The 20070-nt window shown below is 45.3% G+C and overlaps 1 protein-coding gene across 2 annotated transcripts in view; it reads left to right on the top strand.

The window, feature by feature from the left end:
• Positions 1-9439: 9439 nt before the first annotated feature.
• Positions 9440-20070, top strand: part of DCX (doublecortin) — a gene marked incomplete at its 3' end in the record, with an annotated part of 66761 nt that continues 56130 nt past the window's right edge. The window contains exons 1-2 of one of the 2 annotated variants that reach the window (XM_084269217.1): positions 9440-9815; positions 19424-19764. In XM_084269217.1, the coding sequence (XP_084125343.1) occupies positions 9452-9815; positions 19424-19764 (705 nt within the window). In that variant the 5' untranslated portion in view covers positions 9440-9451. The remainder of the gene's footprint in view (positions 9816-19423; positions 19765-20070) is intronic. The other variant, XM_084269216.1, reaches the window with a different exon arrangement.

The following is a 20070-nucleotide window of genomic DNA, read 5'->3' as shown; positions in this document are numbered from 1 at the left end:
TTCTCTGGTGGTTAGAATAAAGCAGGAGATGGACAAAGGTTCTGTCTTTAACAATTATATAATAATATACTATTATCCTGTGGTATAAAGGTAGGGTGGTGGCATTCTGCTGGGATTTAATGCACACACAGCACTGGGGGCTGAAGCCTGTAGCTGCAGGAGGGCTCTGGCCTTTGCAGTTTAGCTGATGCTAATGGAGGAGAGGATGATGATTATAGCCCACAGGGCCCTTGGTAAAGCCCATCTGCAGCTAGCCAGGATTGAACATGATTTTTTTCCTGTCTTAACAGCATTTCATGAGATGATAGTATTTTTTTTTCTGACTTGAGATGCTTGCCCCTCATGCATCCCCTGTAAAGACCATTCTCAAGTTCTTAAGGGAGAGCAGGTTCCTTTTACACACTCAACTGTAAGTGGCTCTAAGGCTTGTTTCTCTGGAGCTTGAGGTCCTCATGGCTTGCAAGTAGCTGCTTTTTGACTCTAGATCTGTGTGACCAGTAACTTTAGAACTGAATCTAAAGTGGAATTGTGCTTTATCTGGTGCCTGAGTTTGTAGTATCCCTGCTCCATCTGAGTGTTTATGTAGCTGGTATGAGGTTGCCCTTATGAGAGCTCAGTGAACCAGAAGTATAGTTGACAGCACCTTCAAATGAGACCAGTGATTTCTCCTGATCTAGTTCTTGATCCAAACTTTGGGATACTAAAAGTTTTGATGTTCTGGTATGGCTCTTGTTCTCCTGCTCAATTATACTGTTGTTCACAAAGATTTCCAAGTTGGGAATTTCATCTAATGAGGAAAAATAAATAATCAGTGAGCAATGTGTAATAATTTTATCTCTTACACTGGGAGGGTTTCCTAATGAACAGCATCTGCATAATCTGAAGATGAAATGGCATTAGAATCAGCACTGTGGAGTTTCTGGTGTCAGCATGTAGCCCAATAGCTCTCAAATCATCAGCTAGTACTCCCCTGTGATGTTAATCAGTGCTGTAGTTTTCAGCAAGCTGCAGATGGTCAAAAAGAAAAAAAGGCTTTTACCTTATTTTTCCCCCAAAAAGGGCAGCACCAAAGCTCTGTCACTGTCTTTCTGCTGGGGATGATGCTTCTCTCCAATGGGTCTCTTCAAGAACATTAATGGAGCAGGAGGATGCGCTGTGCTTGTGTTTTGATGGTCACACTGTAGACAAGGAGAACTTCTGCCTGAAGCCATCTCTCCCTTGTCAGCACAACTCTGGTACGCATGGAGGGAACAGGGGAAGAGCTGCAGAAGTTCACAGCAGAGTTTCAGTACTTGAAATCAAGCTATTCAAAAGGTAGAGTGTCTTAGTGTTGTTATACCAGAATCTTTACTTTAAAGATAAAACATACGTAGCTCTATCTAGGTTCTGAGGAGGTATATAAAATGCCTGGATACATCAATAGCTGCTGAAGGACAGGGCTTTGCATGCCAGCATGGATGTGGAACCTGCTTCCTTCCTGGGCTCAAGAGTGCTGCTACACATTAGAAACAAACAGGGTATTGCTGGCTGCTGCAAACAGCACCCAGCTTTTCAAAGCCTGGAAGTAATTTTGGGAGGAGAATCAGATTGCTTTAGTTTAGGATAGAGTTTGGAGTATGGGCTCTGGTTGCTGGAGAAAAGGGGTTGAAGATGCTAGCACTGCCCTTGTATGTTATAGCATATTTTATGATGAGTGGAGAGTCTGTGTCTGTCTTGAGCAGGAGACTGCAGCTATGCAAATGAGAAATTTCAGTTAACTGATTTTTTTAAAAAAGGCCTGTCAGTGTGCTTGTGCAGTCTAATTAGCATGAGACTTTGAACAAAGTTTTCCTTTTCCTGTATCTAAATGAGTTTTTTCATTAATGTATCTACCTTTAAATGTCAATATAGATGCACAGCAATGATGATCAATGGTTTATTAGAGATAAATTATATGTGTGCCTGAAGAATAGTAGCAAAATAGTGAAGCAGTATCTGCAGTCATGAAGAAATGCCATTTATGAATTTTTAGGATAAACCAGACTGGAGCCATCCCCTAAAATCAATAAAACACCAGCACAAAAGGACTCTTCCCTACTCTGCTCTCTTCTTTCCAGGAAAGCACAAAAACCCAGAGCTGCTTCTGTCTCTGAGCTGTTACTGCTGGTAGGAGGAGGTGAGCAAGCTGAATGACAATTATTCCTACTACGTAACTGACAGCTCAAAGCTTCTGCACAAAGCTGAGATCAGCCGGAATCTGCACTCTAAATACTGATTACTCATCTCCTGCCAAGAGACAGGTTTCCTTAGAGCCTTATAGCTACCCGGGGAGTTTCCAGCACCCAGGCTCTGCTGCCAGAGGCCAGATGTGTTGGCAGAAACCCAGGCTGTGCCAGTGTGAATCTTCTACCAATACGGGGGTGTGGGTGTGCTCCAAAGACAGTGTCGGCCTGAGTTGAGGCCAATTAGAATCATAGAATGTGTAAGGTTGGAAGGGACCTTTAGAGGTCATCTAGTCCAACCCCCTGCAGTGAGCAGGGACATCTTCATTACCAGATCGGGTCACTCAGAGCCCCATAAAGCCCGACCTTGAGTATCTCCAGGGATGGGGGCTCCACTATGTCTCTGGACAACCTGTTCCAGTGATTTATCACACTCATATTGAAGAACTTTTTCCTACTATCCAGCCTAAATCTCCCCTTTTTGTGTTTAAAACCATTATCCCTTGTCCTACTGCTAGGTGCCCTCATGAACCCTTCCCCAGCTTTCTTATAGGCACCTTTCAGGTACTGGCAGGCTGCTGTAAGGTCCTCCTGGAGCCTTTTCTCCTCCAGACTGAACAAGAATTACAACTCAGTTACAGACAACATGTTGGGATGCATGGATCTGACAAATGCTTGTAGTATTAAAGTTCAAAATGAGACCAAGATAGGCTATGAGAAATCCAGGTTGGTGTCATTTGCCCTCTCATGACCTCCAGTCTTTGTCCTATGTCCTGGAAGTCTTTTAAATACCAATGCTGGTGGCCCTGAATACCAGCCTAATGTCTCCTAAGGCCACTGAAAACATCTTTTTATCTTCTATTTAAATTGCTAGTTGTGTACATCATGTGCATTCAGTATTTGATAATGAGAAGGTACTTGCCTTGGACATGTCTGTGGTAAATCCTGCAGCCTCTGTTGGGCTTGGTCTGAGATTACACTGAGTGTACTGAGTGGAAGTCTCCTGTGGGAAGCAACTTCTGAAATGGTCTGATTTCTAAGGTTATAAGATGTGCTGTCTGGGTATATTTTACAAATTCTCTCCAGTGTCACCTGATTTCACTGTCACTGCCTTCAGAGTGACAGAAAGGATGTTTGAAAGGAAACATCTTGCATTTCCAACTTGAATGTAATGTGATTCCCCTGTGATGGCTTTGATGGGATTTTCCTTTCCATCGTTTAATATTCCATCAGGAAAGTCCCTCAAACCAATGTTACATTCAGCAGGTTACACTTTGGCAATTGCATTCAGCTAGAGTTACTATACAAAATGAAATTATCAAGGAGTTACTAATTTATTGGTTGCGAGTCTCCGAACTACTATGACGCAGCTCAGGGATAACCTCAGAAGAGAAAGGAGACATCTGGATTTCTTGTGAATCCCTTTGTCATGACCTTGGTTGAGACTTGCAGGCCATAACTTGGTCAGCAAAAATGTACTGACAGCCTCTGTGAGGTTCTGCGTGTCCCCTGGGGTACAGGCCATGCACGTGGCAGGCGTTTCCATGGCTTTCTGCAAGCTTTGCACATTGCTGTGCAGGGAAAATGCTGCTGCTGAACTGCCACCAGAATTTGGCTTGGGGAACTCAGTGGGTCTGGCAGGATTTACCCAAGATTTAATGGGGTGTGTACTGGGGTGGGGGTGCTTAATTTTCTGCTATCAGGGAATTTGTTTTCGCCTGGGATTGTGATTATTTGGTTGTAGCAGGGAGGGCATGGAGCCAGAAGCAATCTAATGTGAAAGGTATTTTCTTTTGGATGGCTGTTTTAATGCTTTCTCCTATCAGGATGTGTTGGGAATGCCTTGAGTGAGTTCATAGAATAACTCATTATGAGCTGCACGGTTTCCAGATACTTACAAAAGGCTTAATTAGCCCAGGAAATGGCCTCTTCATGTGTAGCCTGCTTCCTGTTGATTCCTCAAAGGATGTAAATCCCTCTTTCTCCCAAATTTCAGCAGGAGTTTCTGAAGCCAAAGCAACCTGCTGAGATTGAGGGCATCTGCTGAGGGTGTGGGGCTGCAGCAGACTCAGCACTGCATCTGGGGTCTGGAGCAGTGACAGGTCTCACCCAAGTGTTACTGGTGCTATGGGGCACAGGTGAGGAGCCCCACGTTGGCTGCCTGCTGGAGGTGGCCTTGGAGCCCAGCTTTGGCTTCCACCCTCTCCTTCCCCAGACTGAAAACTTTGTCCCATTGGGGTTTCTGTTGATTCAGACTGTGGAAGGATCCAGCCTTCTGACTTGACAGTCTGAACAGCCTCTGCAGATGGTTACAAGGCCTGGAGTGGTGAAACTATGCTATGGAGGTATTAGGTATTCCTCTACCCTTCTCTCCCCAGCAGCTGAGCTGACTTTGGCTCACTAGCATTGGTATTTAAAATGCTTTCAGATGTGTGTGGTCCCTGTAAAAATAAATCTCCAAAGGAAACAAATGTTATATAGTGAAAGTCTGCCAAGTCCCCGTTGCTTATTAGCTCACAGTATTATGTAGGAGAGTCTGAACTCCATGGTCTGATGTAGGGTAATTCTTCGATGAATTGTCACCTCTTTCGAAGGTCCAGGTTTAAAGCCTGTTACTCTGTTGGGTCATGGCTGAGCTGTTGGTTTTATGGGCTTTCAGTTCTGAGTGCCTTGACACATTTGGCAAAGCCCTGAAATAGTAATTTGTCACTTCAGAGGGTTTTGGCATGTAAGTTCTCATCAAGCAAAGCTTTAAGAGCAATGACCAGGGATGATATTTTCAAAGCACTCCAGAATAGGGGTTAGAATAACAAACATCGTTAAATGTGTGCATCTAAATAGGCAGACTTGAAAATGTTGATCCAAGACTTCCTTCAAAAGCAGCAATCTCTTGATCTGTGGCACAGCCAGACCTCTGCTCCTTATCCCCCAAACTCGCATCCCAGTTGGAGAATGTGCTGTGCTACTGGATGCAATTTTTTTATAGAAGTCAGGATAATGTATAGCAAAGCAACTGGGCATTGACATAGAGAGTGCTTACAATGATGGTAGAAACTGTATTTTCTAGGTGTGTGTGAAGAAGTTAGCACAAAGCAGTGACAAAATCCCTTTTACCTGCAGTCTATCCTTTTCCAAAGTACCACAGTTGCTCAGCAATGTCAACAAACAAATCTTTATGCAGATTTAGTGACATGGGAAAAGTCTAAAGGTTAGCTTCCTGCAGGAAAGATGATTCACCTGATTTAAAGCACATAATCTGAAGAGCAAAATTTATCTTTACTTTTTAGCAAGATGAAGTTATTGATGGGAAGAAGAATTTTTTTCCAATTGTCAGTCACTCATGCTGCCTAAAATGGTTTAGATTGTGGTGTTCAGGAGGGGAAGTTTCTTCTGATGTGAACAGGTTTTGACTATGATTAACTCCTCAAGGCCAGTGAAGATGACCTTGTACCTGGCCAACAGAAATGAAGTCAGGAGCAGGCCCTGACATTCATTGAGAAAGAGATTATTACTTCTCTGCCTTAGCCCACCCAATGTCTCTACTATGAGGTGATCTTGTTCTCATTTGAAGAGAAGCAAATATGGCTCAGTTTTAATGAACATGTGAAATCAATCTGGCTGTGGTGCCCTTCAGGATTAAATGAGGACAACTGTCCTGAAGGTAATTTGAGCACATTTCAGGAATAAATTGATATGAACATAATGTTTATTTGCTATAGAAACCTTATCCTTCGGCCAGGAACAAATGCCAGGGCTCTTGCTGGAGTAATTCTGCTTGTAAAAGGAAGTGCCAATGCTCCAGAAACCTTCTGTCAGTGTCCTGAGCAGATGTGTCCAGCTTCATCTTCTCACCCGTGGCTATAGTTTCTGCTTGAGACCCTTTGCTGTCCTCAGACCTCTCCATACAAGTCAGGCTTGGAAGATGAGTTTTACAATTGCACTGATTGCATGGGCTTACATCATCCTGCCAGGTTATCCTGGGGTGGTATCCAGATCCCTAGACATCATCCCAAACAATCTGTCTCTTCCCTAGAAAAGCTCTGTGCACCACTGAAGGCTCAGTTCAGTTTCCTTTTCTCTATTCTTGCTATTACTGTACTTAGTGCATACACAATGACACACTTTTAAAGTATGAGTAGATTTTTATTTCCAGCAGTACTGTGGTATAGGGGAGAACTGTTAATCCTGGTGAGGTTAAGCCTGGTATTATCTAAATTGGCATGGGATCTAATGGGAAGGGGAAGGCTTAAAGTCCCATCTTACATCTGCATCCAGGCACCTCCTCGGAGAGCACAGACCCTGCTCTTCCCTATGGTTCTCTTGGTGACAGTTCCTGAGGAAGGAGAGGAGATCTGTTGTCTCCTCTGTAGTGATCCCACCAAGCAGTTAAGGGAGCAGCTGACAGCTTTAGCAGAAGATTCGCAGCCTTTGGATAAAAGTGTGGCTTCAGGGAATAAGAAACTTCTCACAAATGTCATGTGTGAAAGTTGCTGGCCAAGAGAGATGAGCTTTTGGTGCGTGTGTGTCAGCGTTGCCTGCGCTATCGTGTTCAGGGCAGACAAAGCTGGAATAAATACTAACTTTTTCTCTGTAAATGTGTCGCTGCTGTAATGTGCCAAAATGACAACATCTGATGTTTTCATTCAAAACAGACACAGTGTTGTCAGGAAAGATTTCCTTTTACAGATGGAAAGACCCTCCCATTTCCAAATCCTGTGTTTTTCTAGAAAGATGGGACCAGCAGCAGTGGGGCTAGTGGTGCTATCTGGCTGCAGGACAGAAATCTGTCCAGAATGCAGGTGAAAGGTTTGTGCTGTCAAATTGGAAGAGTCCAGCATGATTTTGCAGCAGCTGAGTCCTCCTGCATGGAATCAGAAAATAAACTTCTCTTGGTTTGGGCTATGAGCCGGGGTGAGTCTGTTGGGTTAAGCTTGTGTCGAATGACTCCATCCCGAACCCCTTGGGGATCTGAATGAACTGGGATTCAGAGCTCTGGCTTTGGATTGCATCCAATGTTAACGGAGAAAAACTATTCAGGGGCACCGCATGCAGAACCACCAAGTGAATTTTCCCTTTCTGCTTGCCCATGTGAACTATGAATGCTGTGTAAAACCAGTACAGGAGCAGGACTGTGCCCAGTTCCACCAGTCAACCTTTTTCTTTGTTGCTTTCCTAATACACAAGACTTGTGCCAGCGTTGTAGCATGCTATAGGAGTGTACCCATAACCTCCTTGTACTGGTAATCCTGTAATATTGGTGTATCAGTCCAATTATACATTTTTTTCTTTTTTAAATGGGGCCAGAGGCTTCCTTGGTGAAGCTGGAGCCAAGGGGGAAACTGCATCCTTCAGAGCATCAGCCTCATGCTTGCCCCTTTAAACTCTGTTTTCCCATCTGTTAATGAATCTGTAGCTGGACTGAACACTCTTTTTTCTTTTGTTGGGTTTTTATTTTCTTCCCCACAAATACAGCGAGGGCTGGAAGCAGAGGACTGATGCTGCGAGTAAAAACCACTGAGGCAAAGTTACTGTGAAGGGATCGAACAAGGCACTAGGACCTAGGAGGCGTCTCATCCACCCTGGCAGGAATTTCTTGCTTGGAGCTCAGACAACAAAGGCAGAGTGAGCCTGGTTTTCTTTCTCTCAGCATCTCCACCCTGCGCGCTGAAAACCGGTGAGTAGAGCTTTCTGGAGTGACTTGCATGCAGAAAAGTAACAGATGTCAGGCAGAAAGGAGGAATCTTTCTCTTAGTACCTTACAGCATCTGCCGTTCGGTTTAAAATCGACCCCCCCCTGCATCCTCTGATTCATTCCCGAAGTTGCTTGGATGTTTCATTGTTCACTGCTTGACTGAACGTACCCCGATTGGCACCACGGGGAAAATGCCCCCAACGTGGGGTTTCTGTGCAGATCACCTGCATTGGCATCTTCTGTCTCACTGCAGACCAGGGACAATGATTTTTCTTGCACAGGTCACGCTGACATTGTAAAATGCGGGGAAGGAGCTTCCTCCGGGCAGATGTGAGGGGTGGGGAAGAGATAGCAACAGCTTTTCCTGGATTTACACCTGGCTGCCAAGTGCTGGTGTAAATCCCTGGTCTGCCCTGTGTTAAGGTGCCGGCTACATACGCGAGGTGCGTTTTCCTGGTGGTGCTGGAGGAGTGGAAGGGTCTTTCTGGTGCAGGGATGGGGGTTCCTCCTCCTTTTGTGTTGGGGTTTGGTGCAGGAGGAAGGGTGTTTGTGAACGTAAACTAGAGAGCCTGCAGCAATCCCTGCTTGCTGGGTGTCAGCTCAAGTCTCAGCTTTTCTGGGCTAGTCGTTTGTGCCCGGAGCCCCCCTGCTCAGAACAATGAAAGGTGAGCTAGCAGGGGTGGCGTGTCCCTTGGGCAGGGGCACTTCCAGCAATTAAATCACTTAAGGCTACAAGAGGTGGGGCTGGAGCCTGGAAATAGCCCTTTTATTTTCACCTCCTCGTTAAACGGGAGCAGAAATGCGATTCAGAGGAGACTCGGGCTGAGAAGCGCTTATCGGCGCCTGGTTTCAATGACAGATTTTTCTTTCCAGTCATTTCTTAGAGATGTAGGCTGGTCCTGGGAATTGATTGATGGGCTAGGAGGGGGCTGCGGATAGGGGGAAGGGTGGGCTGGATCTCATCGCTAACCCTTATTGAACAGGCTGTCACAAAGAAACTGCTTATTCCCCTGTGACCATTCTTTCATAAATGCCAGTTTATTCTAATGTTAAACATTCAGATGCTCTGGTTCCTTCCGTGATTCGCCAGATTAAAGGGCTGACTTACTGGGATCTCCTTGTTTTCTGTTGCCAAAGGAAACCTTGCAGGGCTCAGAGGTTTAATTCATTGCCAACTGGTGTTTGGATGAGGTTTTGGGGGCTGAGTTGTGACTGCCCTGTATCCCTTTGGCCCCAAGTCCCAATTTACTGCACTTTGAAAACTCCCAGGTGCAGGAGCAGAAAGCTCTCTAGGAAGCATTTCCCTGCCCCCAGTAGTTGGATTCCTCTCAAAATGTGAGGACCCCTCCTACCCTCAGTCCCCAGATCAATACAAATCTGGGTCAGGGGAGGGGGTGCTTCCCAAATACATCTGTCCTGCTCGTCACAGCTCTTGCATTCGTCTTTTTTTTTTTTCTCCTTGGATTGTAGCTCTGCTTGGCTCTAACCTGTCCCTTTGCACTCCTTTTCTCCCCGTCTCCTTCCTGCTCAGCTTCAGATCCTTAGGGTTCACCAAACTATGGAACTTGATTTTGGACACTTTGACGAAAGAGACAAGGCGTCCAGAAACATGCGTGGCACGCGTATGAACGGGCTGCCCAGCCCCACTCACAGTGCTCACTGTAGCTTCTACAGAACCAGGACCTTACAGGCACTGAGTAACGAGAAGAAAGCCAAGAAGGTGCGTTTCTATCGCAACGGGGACCGCTACTTCAAGGGGATTGTATACGCCGTGTCCTCCGACCGCTTCCGAAGTTTTGATGCTCTCCTGGCCGACCTGACCCGGTCCCTGTCTGACAACATTAATCTGCCTCAGGGAGTCCGTTACATTTACACCATCGATGGGTCGCGGAAGATCGGGAGCATGGATGAGCTGGAGGAAGGTAATTAGCATCGCTGTCTGGCGCAGTGAGGAGGCGGGGTGGGAGTGGGGGCTGCACCACTTGGGTCTGCTGTTGAGGTCACATTTCTGTGGGGATGCTTCTGCCCCTCTGTGCTGAGCCTGGACCTGAGCCTACCCCTCCAGAGAGGCATGGGAGAGCATGGTGGCATGGGGATGACACTCCTGGGGTGTCTCCTGGCATGATCCCTTGGGTGCAGATGTGGAGTGAAGGGGTGTGTCTTACTCCTGGCTAGACATGGCTGTGTCTGTCACTTGGCGAGCTGTCTGAGGGTGTCCCCACATCTGTCTGGGTTTGTGGGGGGTTGGGGGGGTCCCAGATGGGTGTAGGGGATGGCTGAGAAGCAATGTGGGTTTCCTACTGGAATGGATGGGTATGAATGGAAAAGGGAGGGGTGCTGAGGGATTTGTGCAGTGTGTGTAATGGGGGTGGGAGGGATTTATGCACTCGGTGTGTGTGGGTGTTTGGAGGGTTTTGTGCACAATGTGTGTATGTAGGGGTGTGGTCAGGGTTGTGTGGGGAGCTCAGTGTGGTTGGAGGGGAAAGTTAATGAATAAGGTGTGTTTGAAGAAGGGTGTTTTGGATGAAATTTGGAGTTTGTGTGTGGAGGAAGGTGTAAGGAGGGTTAATTGCAGAGGGGGCATTGGGATTTTAGGGGGTTCAGGAACACAGTTTGTGCTTGAGGTGAATGGAGATGTGCTGGGCTGTGTGTGTAAGGGGGACATTGTGTGTGGGGTGTCTTGCATAGTGATGAGTGTGGGGAGGGAGTTGGGAGTTCACGTGCTGTGTCTGAATAGCGTTCCTGCAGGGTCTGTATGGAAGGGAGGTGTACTGGGATGTTCAGGTGGGGGTGTGTGAAGGGGCGTATTCATCTGCGGAGTGTTTCTGCAGGGACTGTGTGTGGTGGGGTGGGTTGCTGTGGTAGGTCTGCAGCTGGGGGAGTGTGGGAAGACATCCCCTGCGTGGCAGGTCTGAGTGTACAGGGGATGCTCTGGGTGTATCCCTGTATCTAGACTGGGTGGTGTTGTGCCTGTTCTTCTGAGTGTCTCTTGAACTCTGTGGGATGAAGGATGAGTCAGACATCAGCCCTTCTGTCCGGAGAGGGTGACCTGGGGGCAGGCTGACTCCATTGGAGCTCAGCTGCCAGCCCTGCCTGTGCCTGAGGAGATGCCTCTGCAATGGCAGGCTGCTGCCATGGGTGCTGCCTTTCTCAGGGACCATCAGGAGGGCCCCCCAGGATGAAACTGCTCCATGGCCAGCCCTGCCTCCTTGCCCGGGGCATGACTGTGGGCAAGGTCTGGTGGCGGAGGAGCTGAAGTAGGATGCACAGAGGATACCCACAGCCACCCTGCTTTTCTCTTCTCCAGGCAGCTCAGATATTCCATTCTTTGTTTGGACCCAGAGCATCCCAGTCCCTCTGTTGCAAGAGGGGAGTTGCTTTATCCTGTTCCTTGATGTTTTCTTCCAAGCAGATGACCTGGCTGATTTGGTGACTACCAAAAATCCACACAGCTTCTGCCTTTAAAAGACAATGGATGTGAGTGTGTGAGCCACTGAACTGCAGGGGCAGCCTCAGCAGCGAGTCATTGTGTGACCTTGACTAAAGCACCTCTCCCTAGAATTCCCGATCTGTCAAGTGGGATACTCGTTTCCCCAAAAATACTTTGTGGGGATGAGCATACGGAACACATACTGGTTTCCATAGAGGAGTTTTACTGGGAAGAAACTGCTGCCTGTCAGAGAGATGATGCAGTCCTGGTGGAGTTATTCTCAGCCCAGTTACAGCTGTCAAATGGAGGTGTGGCCTCCCTTAATTTTAGAGATTCTGCCGTGTTTCACTCTGATCTCTTAATATGGCCATGGCCTTTCTCTATGGCAGCTCTCAGTCCTGCTTGTCTGAGGTTTTATGTAAATCTTCAGGGATAATGCTACAGGAGAAAATGCAGTTCTTTATTCTCCTGTTATACTCTTCTTCCTTTTGGTCAATGAAGTTGAGACACGTTTAGATGTTGTACCTGCTTTACGCTGGGTTTTGCTGCTGGCAAGAAGGTACCCAGTTCTTGGAAATATTTGTTGCTGGCTGAGGTACAGGCAGGAGGTGCAATTGGGCTCTGGCTTTGTTCTGCCAAAATGGTATCTGGGAGCAGCTCTGAAGAAGTGGCACTAAAACAAAAATAGGATTGTCTGTGTGTCTGTGTCCTCAATGGAGCATCAGCTAGGAAAATACAGTCTGAGCACAGTGAAAACAAAGGGATCCAGTGTCTGAAAATGTCAATAAATGCATGCAGAACTACTTTTGCAGTTTAATGATAACAGTATTCCCGTGTTTCTAGGGGTGACCTATGCATCTGTTGTAGAAAAGCCATCTGGGAAAGGCATTACTTTTAATTTCTAATTCCATGGTTGTAACCAGCCTTGTGGTAAGCTTTGCTGTCAGCTTGGGTGTTTGTGCAACTGTGCACTAGGTACACGTGTGGAAAAGCAGAACTCCAGAGTAATTGTGCTGTGACACACAAGAACAGTGCATCCACACACAGTGTACGTTTGCTGCTTTCTGGTTGGAGACTGGGGGTAACCAAACCAGTTCTAGTTGCTATAATGTGACTACTTATTCTGATTTCCAGTAAACAAGCAGAACCTAGGAGAAGATGCCATTGGAGAGGCTCACCTCAGGAGTTTGATTGTAAAAGCTGGTGGATTACTGGTATTTCACATCACGTTCTAAATACTTTATTACTTCTGCATGATTTACAAATGTGCTTGTGTGGTGTAGTCTGAATGTACGTCTGGAGGGCAGGGAATGATACTGCACAACACCAGCATCCTTGAGGCAGACGTGTCGGGTGAACAGAAACTACTCGCTGTGCTGCTGATTAAATGGGACTTGGAAATACCCTTTTGGTCTCCAGACCCAGACTTGGTTTTCTCTTTTTCCTTGGCACTCAGGGTCACTTTCAAGGTTCTGGATGGATGTTTTACTTCCCAGTCTGTCCAAGGTGGAACAAGTAGAGTGTCTCTTGATCACATCCCTCCTGCCTGGCTGTGCCTCTTGGTCCTTTCCTGTACTGAACCCTGATGCTTCACGCTTTAGAAGCCCACCAGGGTTCTTACATTGGTGCTTTTGGCTGCCTGCTGAGTTCTTCCTCACCTGTCACTGCCTTCTTTTCACTACTGCCCCCTGTGCCAGGGAACTGTCTATGTCCATGTCTCCCAATGACCTTCCCTCAAAACCCACCTGTGATCACTTTTTACTCCCTCCTTTCATTCATAATGGCAGTCTCTCATCACTGTAGTTGTCTTAATCTTGACTCCCTATTTTCAACATTTAGTTTTAAAGTATTTGTAAATAATGCACACACTGCTATTGATTAGGAATGATTATTCAATATATATCTCTTGGTTTAATTCAGTACAGCATCTTATTACTGCACTGCTACAGCAGATCCTGGCTGCAGGTAAACTGAGGACAGCACCTCCCACTCTTGGCTGAGTCAGGAGTGGATGTTAGACTCAAGTGCTACTACGCATCATAGCTGTTTAAGTCAGGAAGTGAATCTCTTGGAAAAGAGCACCAGCTGATCTTTAGTCCCTTTCGTATTATAATTGGTTCTAGTAACCAAGGTTTTAGGAAGTCAGTATATGAAAGTGCCTTTATGGATTATTGGTGTAACAGCAATGAGTGGGAGGTGCTGCAAGAACCTGAGTGTAAAGGATGCTAAAAAAAAAAATCATGTGCCATCTTTGCCAGCCTTGCTCAAGCTGATAGTAGAGCAGCTCACATTGTCATTCACATTTCCACTAAAATCTTGTTGCATTTGACATCTGGACAGGGTGGCTTGGTCCTTGGTTTGTTTTGCCTCTGTGTTCTTGTAGACCCATTGTGATGAGATGGAAGATTCTCCCTGTTTCAGCTCTGGCTGCTCTTTTTCTTTGAATGGAGAGCTGGATAAAGGTGGAAGCTGATGTTATGCATTGACCTCTCCAGTAATGATAGCTTAAGAAATGCTGGGTTTTGTCATATGTTTCAAACTCAGGTTGCAATTTGTTGTCCCCATTGTCCCATAAGTGAGCTTTTTTGTTGGTCAAAAGAGACTTTTTTTAATCATTCCACAATTTTGCTGTATTCCCATCTGGCCCCACTAGCAGTTTCTTGGCATAATGTAATTGACACTGAGGTCCAACTTGAGGGTTAGGGAAAGGCACAAAGACTCCTGGCTGCTGAAGCCACGGCACCTCCAAGTTAGATGTGGTCAGCAAAGGCAGAAGCACAGATTAAAACCAAAATTTAGAAGACTCAGCACTTCATCAAAGCTGTGGACATCTCCCTTCAGAGCTCCCGGGGAACTCGAGCGGTTCAGCAGGGCAAAGCCCCCTACTTGTTAAAGGGCCTATCCCAGGGTGGATTTTATGCCCTTACCTTGTACTGGGCTACTTGTCTAACACTTCCTCTTGCCTCAGATTAAATGCTAAAAAAAGCTGAACAGGATTTTGTTTTGCTCAGTGAGGTTTTACTGCAAATGTTCTTGAGCTGTGTGAGATATTCCACAAAGTGTTTCCAAGCTTTTTGTATCCTGCCATGCTCAGGGGAATCACTTTCCAAAATCTTGTCCAGGAGTGTTTAAAAGTAATTGTAGAAGGGGCTCCACCCTGAAGCTGTACGGAGCCTGGCGTGTGCTGGGGCTGAGGGGTTTATAGGCAGTGTGGAGAAATCTCCACCCAGTGTGTGCTGAGATAACTGAAATTCATGTAGGCCAGTGCTGAAGTCTTGGTAATCCGTGGTGTTTTCTATGGCTGTTGTCCTGGCAGCTTGGCTAAAAGCATCCTATATAAGAAAACTTATCCTCGTGGTTCTGGCATCATGTGGTTTTGAAGGCAGTTTGGTAATTGTGCATTTCTTCCACTTTTTCAAAAGAACAAGAGGTGCTTTTGTCATGGGGAGGCTCCCTGTGGAAGGGTCAAAGGAAGGAAGCTCATCCAGAGTTCATTTTGTCATGCTGGAGTAGGTCTTGAGGCAGAGGCAGATCCCTTTTTAACTCATAGCAGGAAGTTCATGCCTTTGAACCTGAAGGTGTACTCTTAACACCATGTGTAATGAACTCTGCGAGGTGTTAAGTCCACTTAATTCCTATTGAAGTCATAGTAAATCCCATGAAACGTGAAAGCTGGGCACAGTAGCTCAATCTCAACGTTGCGACAGCAGAGCTAACAACCAACATAATTGCCTGCAGCCCACAGAGACTGTTTTTGGAATAACTGTTAGCACTTGCACTTTCAAAATGGCCTCAATCCAGCTTTCCCAATTTTTTTCCTTGCAAGACTTTGCCCACAGTTCATTATACTTGAAAACTTGCTGGTGCGTGCTGAGAAACGATAACTTTGCTCTGAAAGCACAGCCTGTCACTTTTAGTATTGTCACAAGTTGCTGCTGTAAGAGGGTTGAAGGATTAGTGCTCATCTGGAGCTTAGAGTTTCTCTAAGAAACCTTCTCCAGGGCAAACCTTATCTTTGCTGAGATCGTCCTTTCTTTAGGAGCTAAATAATCACCTTGTACTTCCATCAGACTGGTAGCACAGTAATGTGTAATGCACTTGTAGCCAGCATGAAATTCAGTGTGGTGCAAGCCATGGCTTCAAATGCAAGTGTGCTGAGTGGGACTTAAGGTCAAAGGTCTACAGTCAGTCCATCTACTGCTAAAGGTAGGACAGGAGGAATAAATAAATGCCTTGGTCCAGTGGCATGATGGAAATTGTGACACCTGGAGCTTGCTGGCATGATGAGTGTGTACCATCCTGCATGGCTTTGGCTTTGCAGCATGGAAAGGGCATTCATACTGGCAAAAAACATTGTCCTTTGTGCTGTTGGTGTCACACCCATCACGTGGTCTTCATCAGCAGATTGGATCTTGTCATGGTGATGCTTTCCACCCTTAGAAGACCTTCCCATCTCTCGTGCATGAGTGTGTGCATCTGGGGCTCTCCTTTGGGGTTTTGTTTGGAAGTAATGACGTGGCTGTTCATCCTACCTTATAGCTGGAGTTCTGCTGTGTACACAGCTGCTTGCTGTCTAAAGACGTGTTCCCAAAAATATTTGTGCACAGATTTTTGTGCTTAGAGCTGCGGAGCAATACACTTCTTGGAATCGTTTCCTTTGCTCTTGCTCAGATAGCATATTCACTCTCTCCCCTTTCCTTCTGTTAGGCTGTGCACATCTTCAGCAACCATGCTGGCTGTCAGTTGTATTTTTGACTGGCACAGTTGTACACCTCAACTTCTGATTATTGGCTTAGCACAGATGTAGCAGAGAAACCAAGAGGTCACTTCTCTTTCTATGACAGTGCTATTCAGCATAAGATTTCTCTTCTGTGATCTTCTGGACACAGGGCACGTGTCCAAAGGTGGAAAGTTCACACGTCTTCATCTCCTGCTTGCCCAATCCTGCTACCCCCTCAAGGTCTGGGTAAAACTCAGCAGTGGGAAGTAAAACAGTGAGTATTCTTGGCTGGCAGATGGTGAAAGGGATGTGCCTCACTGAGGAACTTGAATGATGATTTTGCTATTATTTGAGGGCCATAACGTGAGTTTGGGAAGACATCATTTGAAGTGACTTTTAAGTTAAAGCTTCAGCTTACATATTTAGGTGAAGGAAGAAGGAAAGGAAAGTTCTCTTCCCTGGACCTATACTGCTCTAACTGCAGAAAAGATGCTGAGAAGTGCTGCTATTCCAAAGTGTCACTCCAAGCCAATGTCTGTTCAGTTGTAGAATTCAAAAAAATAGTTTCTAGGGTATGGGTTAAATGAAACAAAGTGGGAAAGGGCAGATTCCTTCCTAAATACACCAGACAGCTATGATGTGCAGTGAAGGATCTCAAATGATTCAGCTGGTGTAAAGAGTAATGGTACTCCAATGGTACTCTGCCAAACAGACAGGTAATCTCTTCCATTTTAAAACATGGAACTTCTTAATGGAAAATACACTCCAATGCCTCACCTGTCACTAGAAGGTGGTGTTAATATATGCTTCCTTTCACTGTGGCATCTTCTATCCCAAAGTATTATGTAAACAGATGAAAGTCAAACTGCAATGCCTCAGTGCAGATATGGCCACTCCTGATTCTCAGGTAGGGAAACAGAGGTGCAGGGGAGGTGAGTAGCTTATGCAGGGAGGCCTTGGAGTGGGGATGAGAATAGGATTCAAATCACTTATTCCTTGTTTTGTTTAAACATAGAAATCCCTTGTCTTGAAGGATAATGCTACAGTTGTGTTGGATGTACTTTAAATGCTCTGCTGCCCAGGGAATGTGGGATTGGGAGGTCAGGGTCTTAGGAGGGCTGATTCCCTGTGAGCACCTCAAATGCCCCTTGCTGCACTTCACACTCAGTTGTGAAACTGGAGAGAAGCCCAGGCCCCCTCCTCACCAGGTGCTGCTTGGCTGAAGCAGATGAATAAACCACAGTTTATCACTTAATCAGAATCAATACTTCTGGCAAGCTATCAGTACCTCCAGTTGGAATGTTTTATAATGTATGGTACTCTGTGGGGTATCTTTATGCTTCTATTAAGTCCCATTCAAGAAATGTAAGAATTAAGGAGCTTCAGCTGTGGGTACTAGATGTTCAGTTTATTGAGGGGGTTTGCTGACAGCATACACAACCAAAGACTTGTACTGTTTATTCAAGCCACCAGAACCTTGTGGTGGGATTGTTGTGTTAGTTTGGGTCATGCTAGTTGATAAAATTGCCCATTCAACAGGGCTCATCATGACCCTTGTTAGCTCTCTTCTGTATTTCCATTCTGTTTTCAGAAGGGAAAAATGAATCTCTCATTCCTCTTCATGAATTATTTTGGTCATTTTATGCACCAGGGGAGATGGTGAAAAGCTGCAGTTGGTGCTGTAAGCACCATGAGTACATACCACTTTTTGGCAAACTGGCTACAAAGGTGGGGTCAAAAAAAGTTGGCATCTTGCATCTTTTCTATGGCTGCTTGTGACGTCAAACACTTGGCAGTAACGAGGACATAAGTACTGCACAGCCTTCTGTTTATTGTCTACCTGTTACTGGTCTCACCACACATTCTATGAAGGGATCATCTCAGTGCCTCTGTCAAAAATGCAGTTTAGCAGAAGGATCACTACATGAACACAATACTGTGTTACAAGTTACATGTCAGAGCCGCGCAATTCTGTGAAAATCAGTGGGCTATTTGGAAATCCTTATTTATACCTTTGCCAATTGGGTATCAAATTCTGACCTAGGCATCCTGTAATGGAAAACCAGGCTCAGATGTTGGAAAGTCAGGATAGGATGTTGGATAGGTTTTTCAAAGATGTCCAGGCCCTGGAGTTTGCAGTGGGGAATGGATAACAAAATTTAGTCAGTCTCTTTATATGAAGAAAGGGTTTGTTTTCTTACACAAAATAGTTAAATCTATATATATTCAAACCTATTGCAATATTTTAAGTGCTTCATTCTGTGAGACCAGCCCAATAAAAGAGAGAAACTCTGTGAGAACCTCCAGGTGCCCATGCTATGCCTTCAGTTCCTATTAAAATTTCATCTAATGGCTAGACAAAAGCTTCTTCCTCTAGCAGTGACTGACTTTTTTTCAGTGCATCCTCAAGTGCTCAGCAGCCTGAGTCATTTCAGACTAGACAGCGACATTCCCTTAGGGAGACTGTTTTACAGTCTCATTCTAGTAATAACTCTTCTACCATCCATCAGATTTGCAGGACAAAAGAAGGTCCTACAAATCCTTTAAGGTACTCTTAAAACAGTTGAGAGCTAGGATCTGTTAAGTTACATACAAAGCTTGAAACTAATTTTGGATGGAATGGGGAAGGGTGTTTTTATTTGTGAATCACTAACAGGACTGTGTAACCCTTCACTACCATGTCTAAATTTGGATTTAATGTATTTTTGGTTGGCACCAACCATATAGAAGCAGGCAGTGGTATTTGGTATAGTGTTTTATCTCAACTGCCATTAGGTCTGTCCTCTAATAAACTGTTGGCACTAAAAGAATGCATACTTATTATCCCTGCTAGATTTATCAAGGCGGCTTTTGGTAGAGGTTATTTGGTACCAGGTTTTCATTATTTTTCAGGTATGACACAAAAAGGTACTTTGTGGATGAATGTTGATATCCTCTTGGCAGGGGATGACAGACTGAAGTAGTAACTAGGCCTGAGAAGATGCAGAGGAAGGTAGCAAATTTAGAAAATAATTCAGGCAATCAAATGAATTCGGTGTTGAGGAGCTTTTAGACAGCTTGATTGCATCTTCAGATACCTAAATACCTATATAACTCACCACCTTTTTTAACCCCTGGTTCATGCGACTGAGTGGTTGTATGTATTTGCTGATACATGCTGTGGCTGACTTGCTTACTTTGGGGAAATAATAGTCATATTTTAAACATATAAATATAAAATTAAATTAAGAAAAACCATAATGGCACATTTTCATGGAAGTGCTGATGAAAACAAGGATTAATGGTTTATGTGATTAATGGGAAGGCTGTATAGCGTCTGCTTTTCAGCAGTCTTACAGTAACAGCAGTAGAATTAAGCTGGTGTTCCTTTCTTTCAAAAGGAGAGAGTTACGTCTGCTCATCTGACAACTTCTTCAAGAAGGTGGAATACACCAAGAATGTCAATCCCAACTGGTCCGTCAACGTGAAGACATCTGCCAACCAGAAAGCACCTCAGTCTCTGGCCAGCAGCAACAGCGCCCAGGCGAAGGAGAACAAAGATTTTGTGCGTCCCAAACTGGTAACCATCATCCGCAGCGGGGTGAAGCCCCGGAAGGCAGTCCGTGTGCTCTTGAACAAGAAGACTGCCCATTCGTTTGAGCAAGTTCTCACCGACATCACCGAAGCTATAAAACTGGAGACAGGAGTGGTCAAAAAGCTGTATACCTTGGATGGGAAACAGGTAGGAGATTTTACAGATGTTGTGTCTTTTCCTTTCTCTTGAGGCTTTGCTGACTCAGAACAATTTTTTTGAAGCCTAAAATTAACCTGAGATGATCGCTGCCATCTGTTCTCTTAGAAGTCAGATTTCTCATGCCAGTGGTTAAGTTACTAAATTTTCACTGATATTAATATCAAGTGAAGAATGTAGCCAACAGTCTGAGGGAAACAGATGCTCCGTCCTGCACGCCAGCGTGCAGTGCGTGTCTGCTGGACTAGCTAAATAAATAACATGGGGAGTTCGGCTGACACTCACTAGTTGATTTGG

Source organism: Gallinula chloropus (assembly GCF_964237585.1).
Source record: "Gallinula chloropus genome assembly, chromosome: 11".
Taxonomy (NCBI): domain Eukaryota; kingdom Metazoa; phylum Chordata; class Aves; order Gruiformes; family Rallidae; genus Gallinula; species Gallinula chloropus.
Note: the sequence above shows the minus strand (reverse complement) of the source record. Positions and strands in the feature narration are given on the sequence as shown.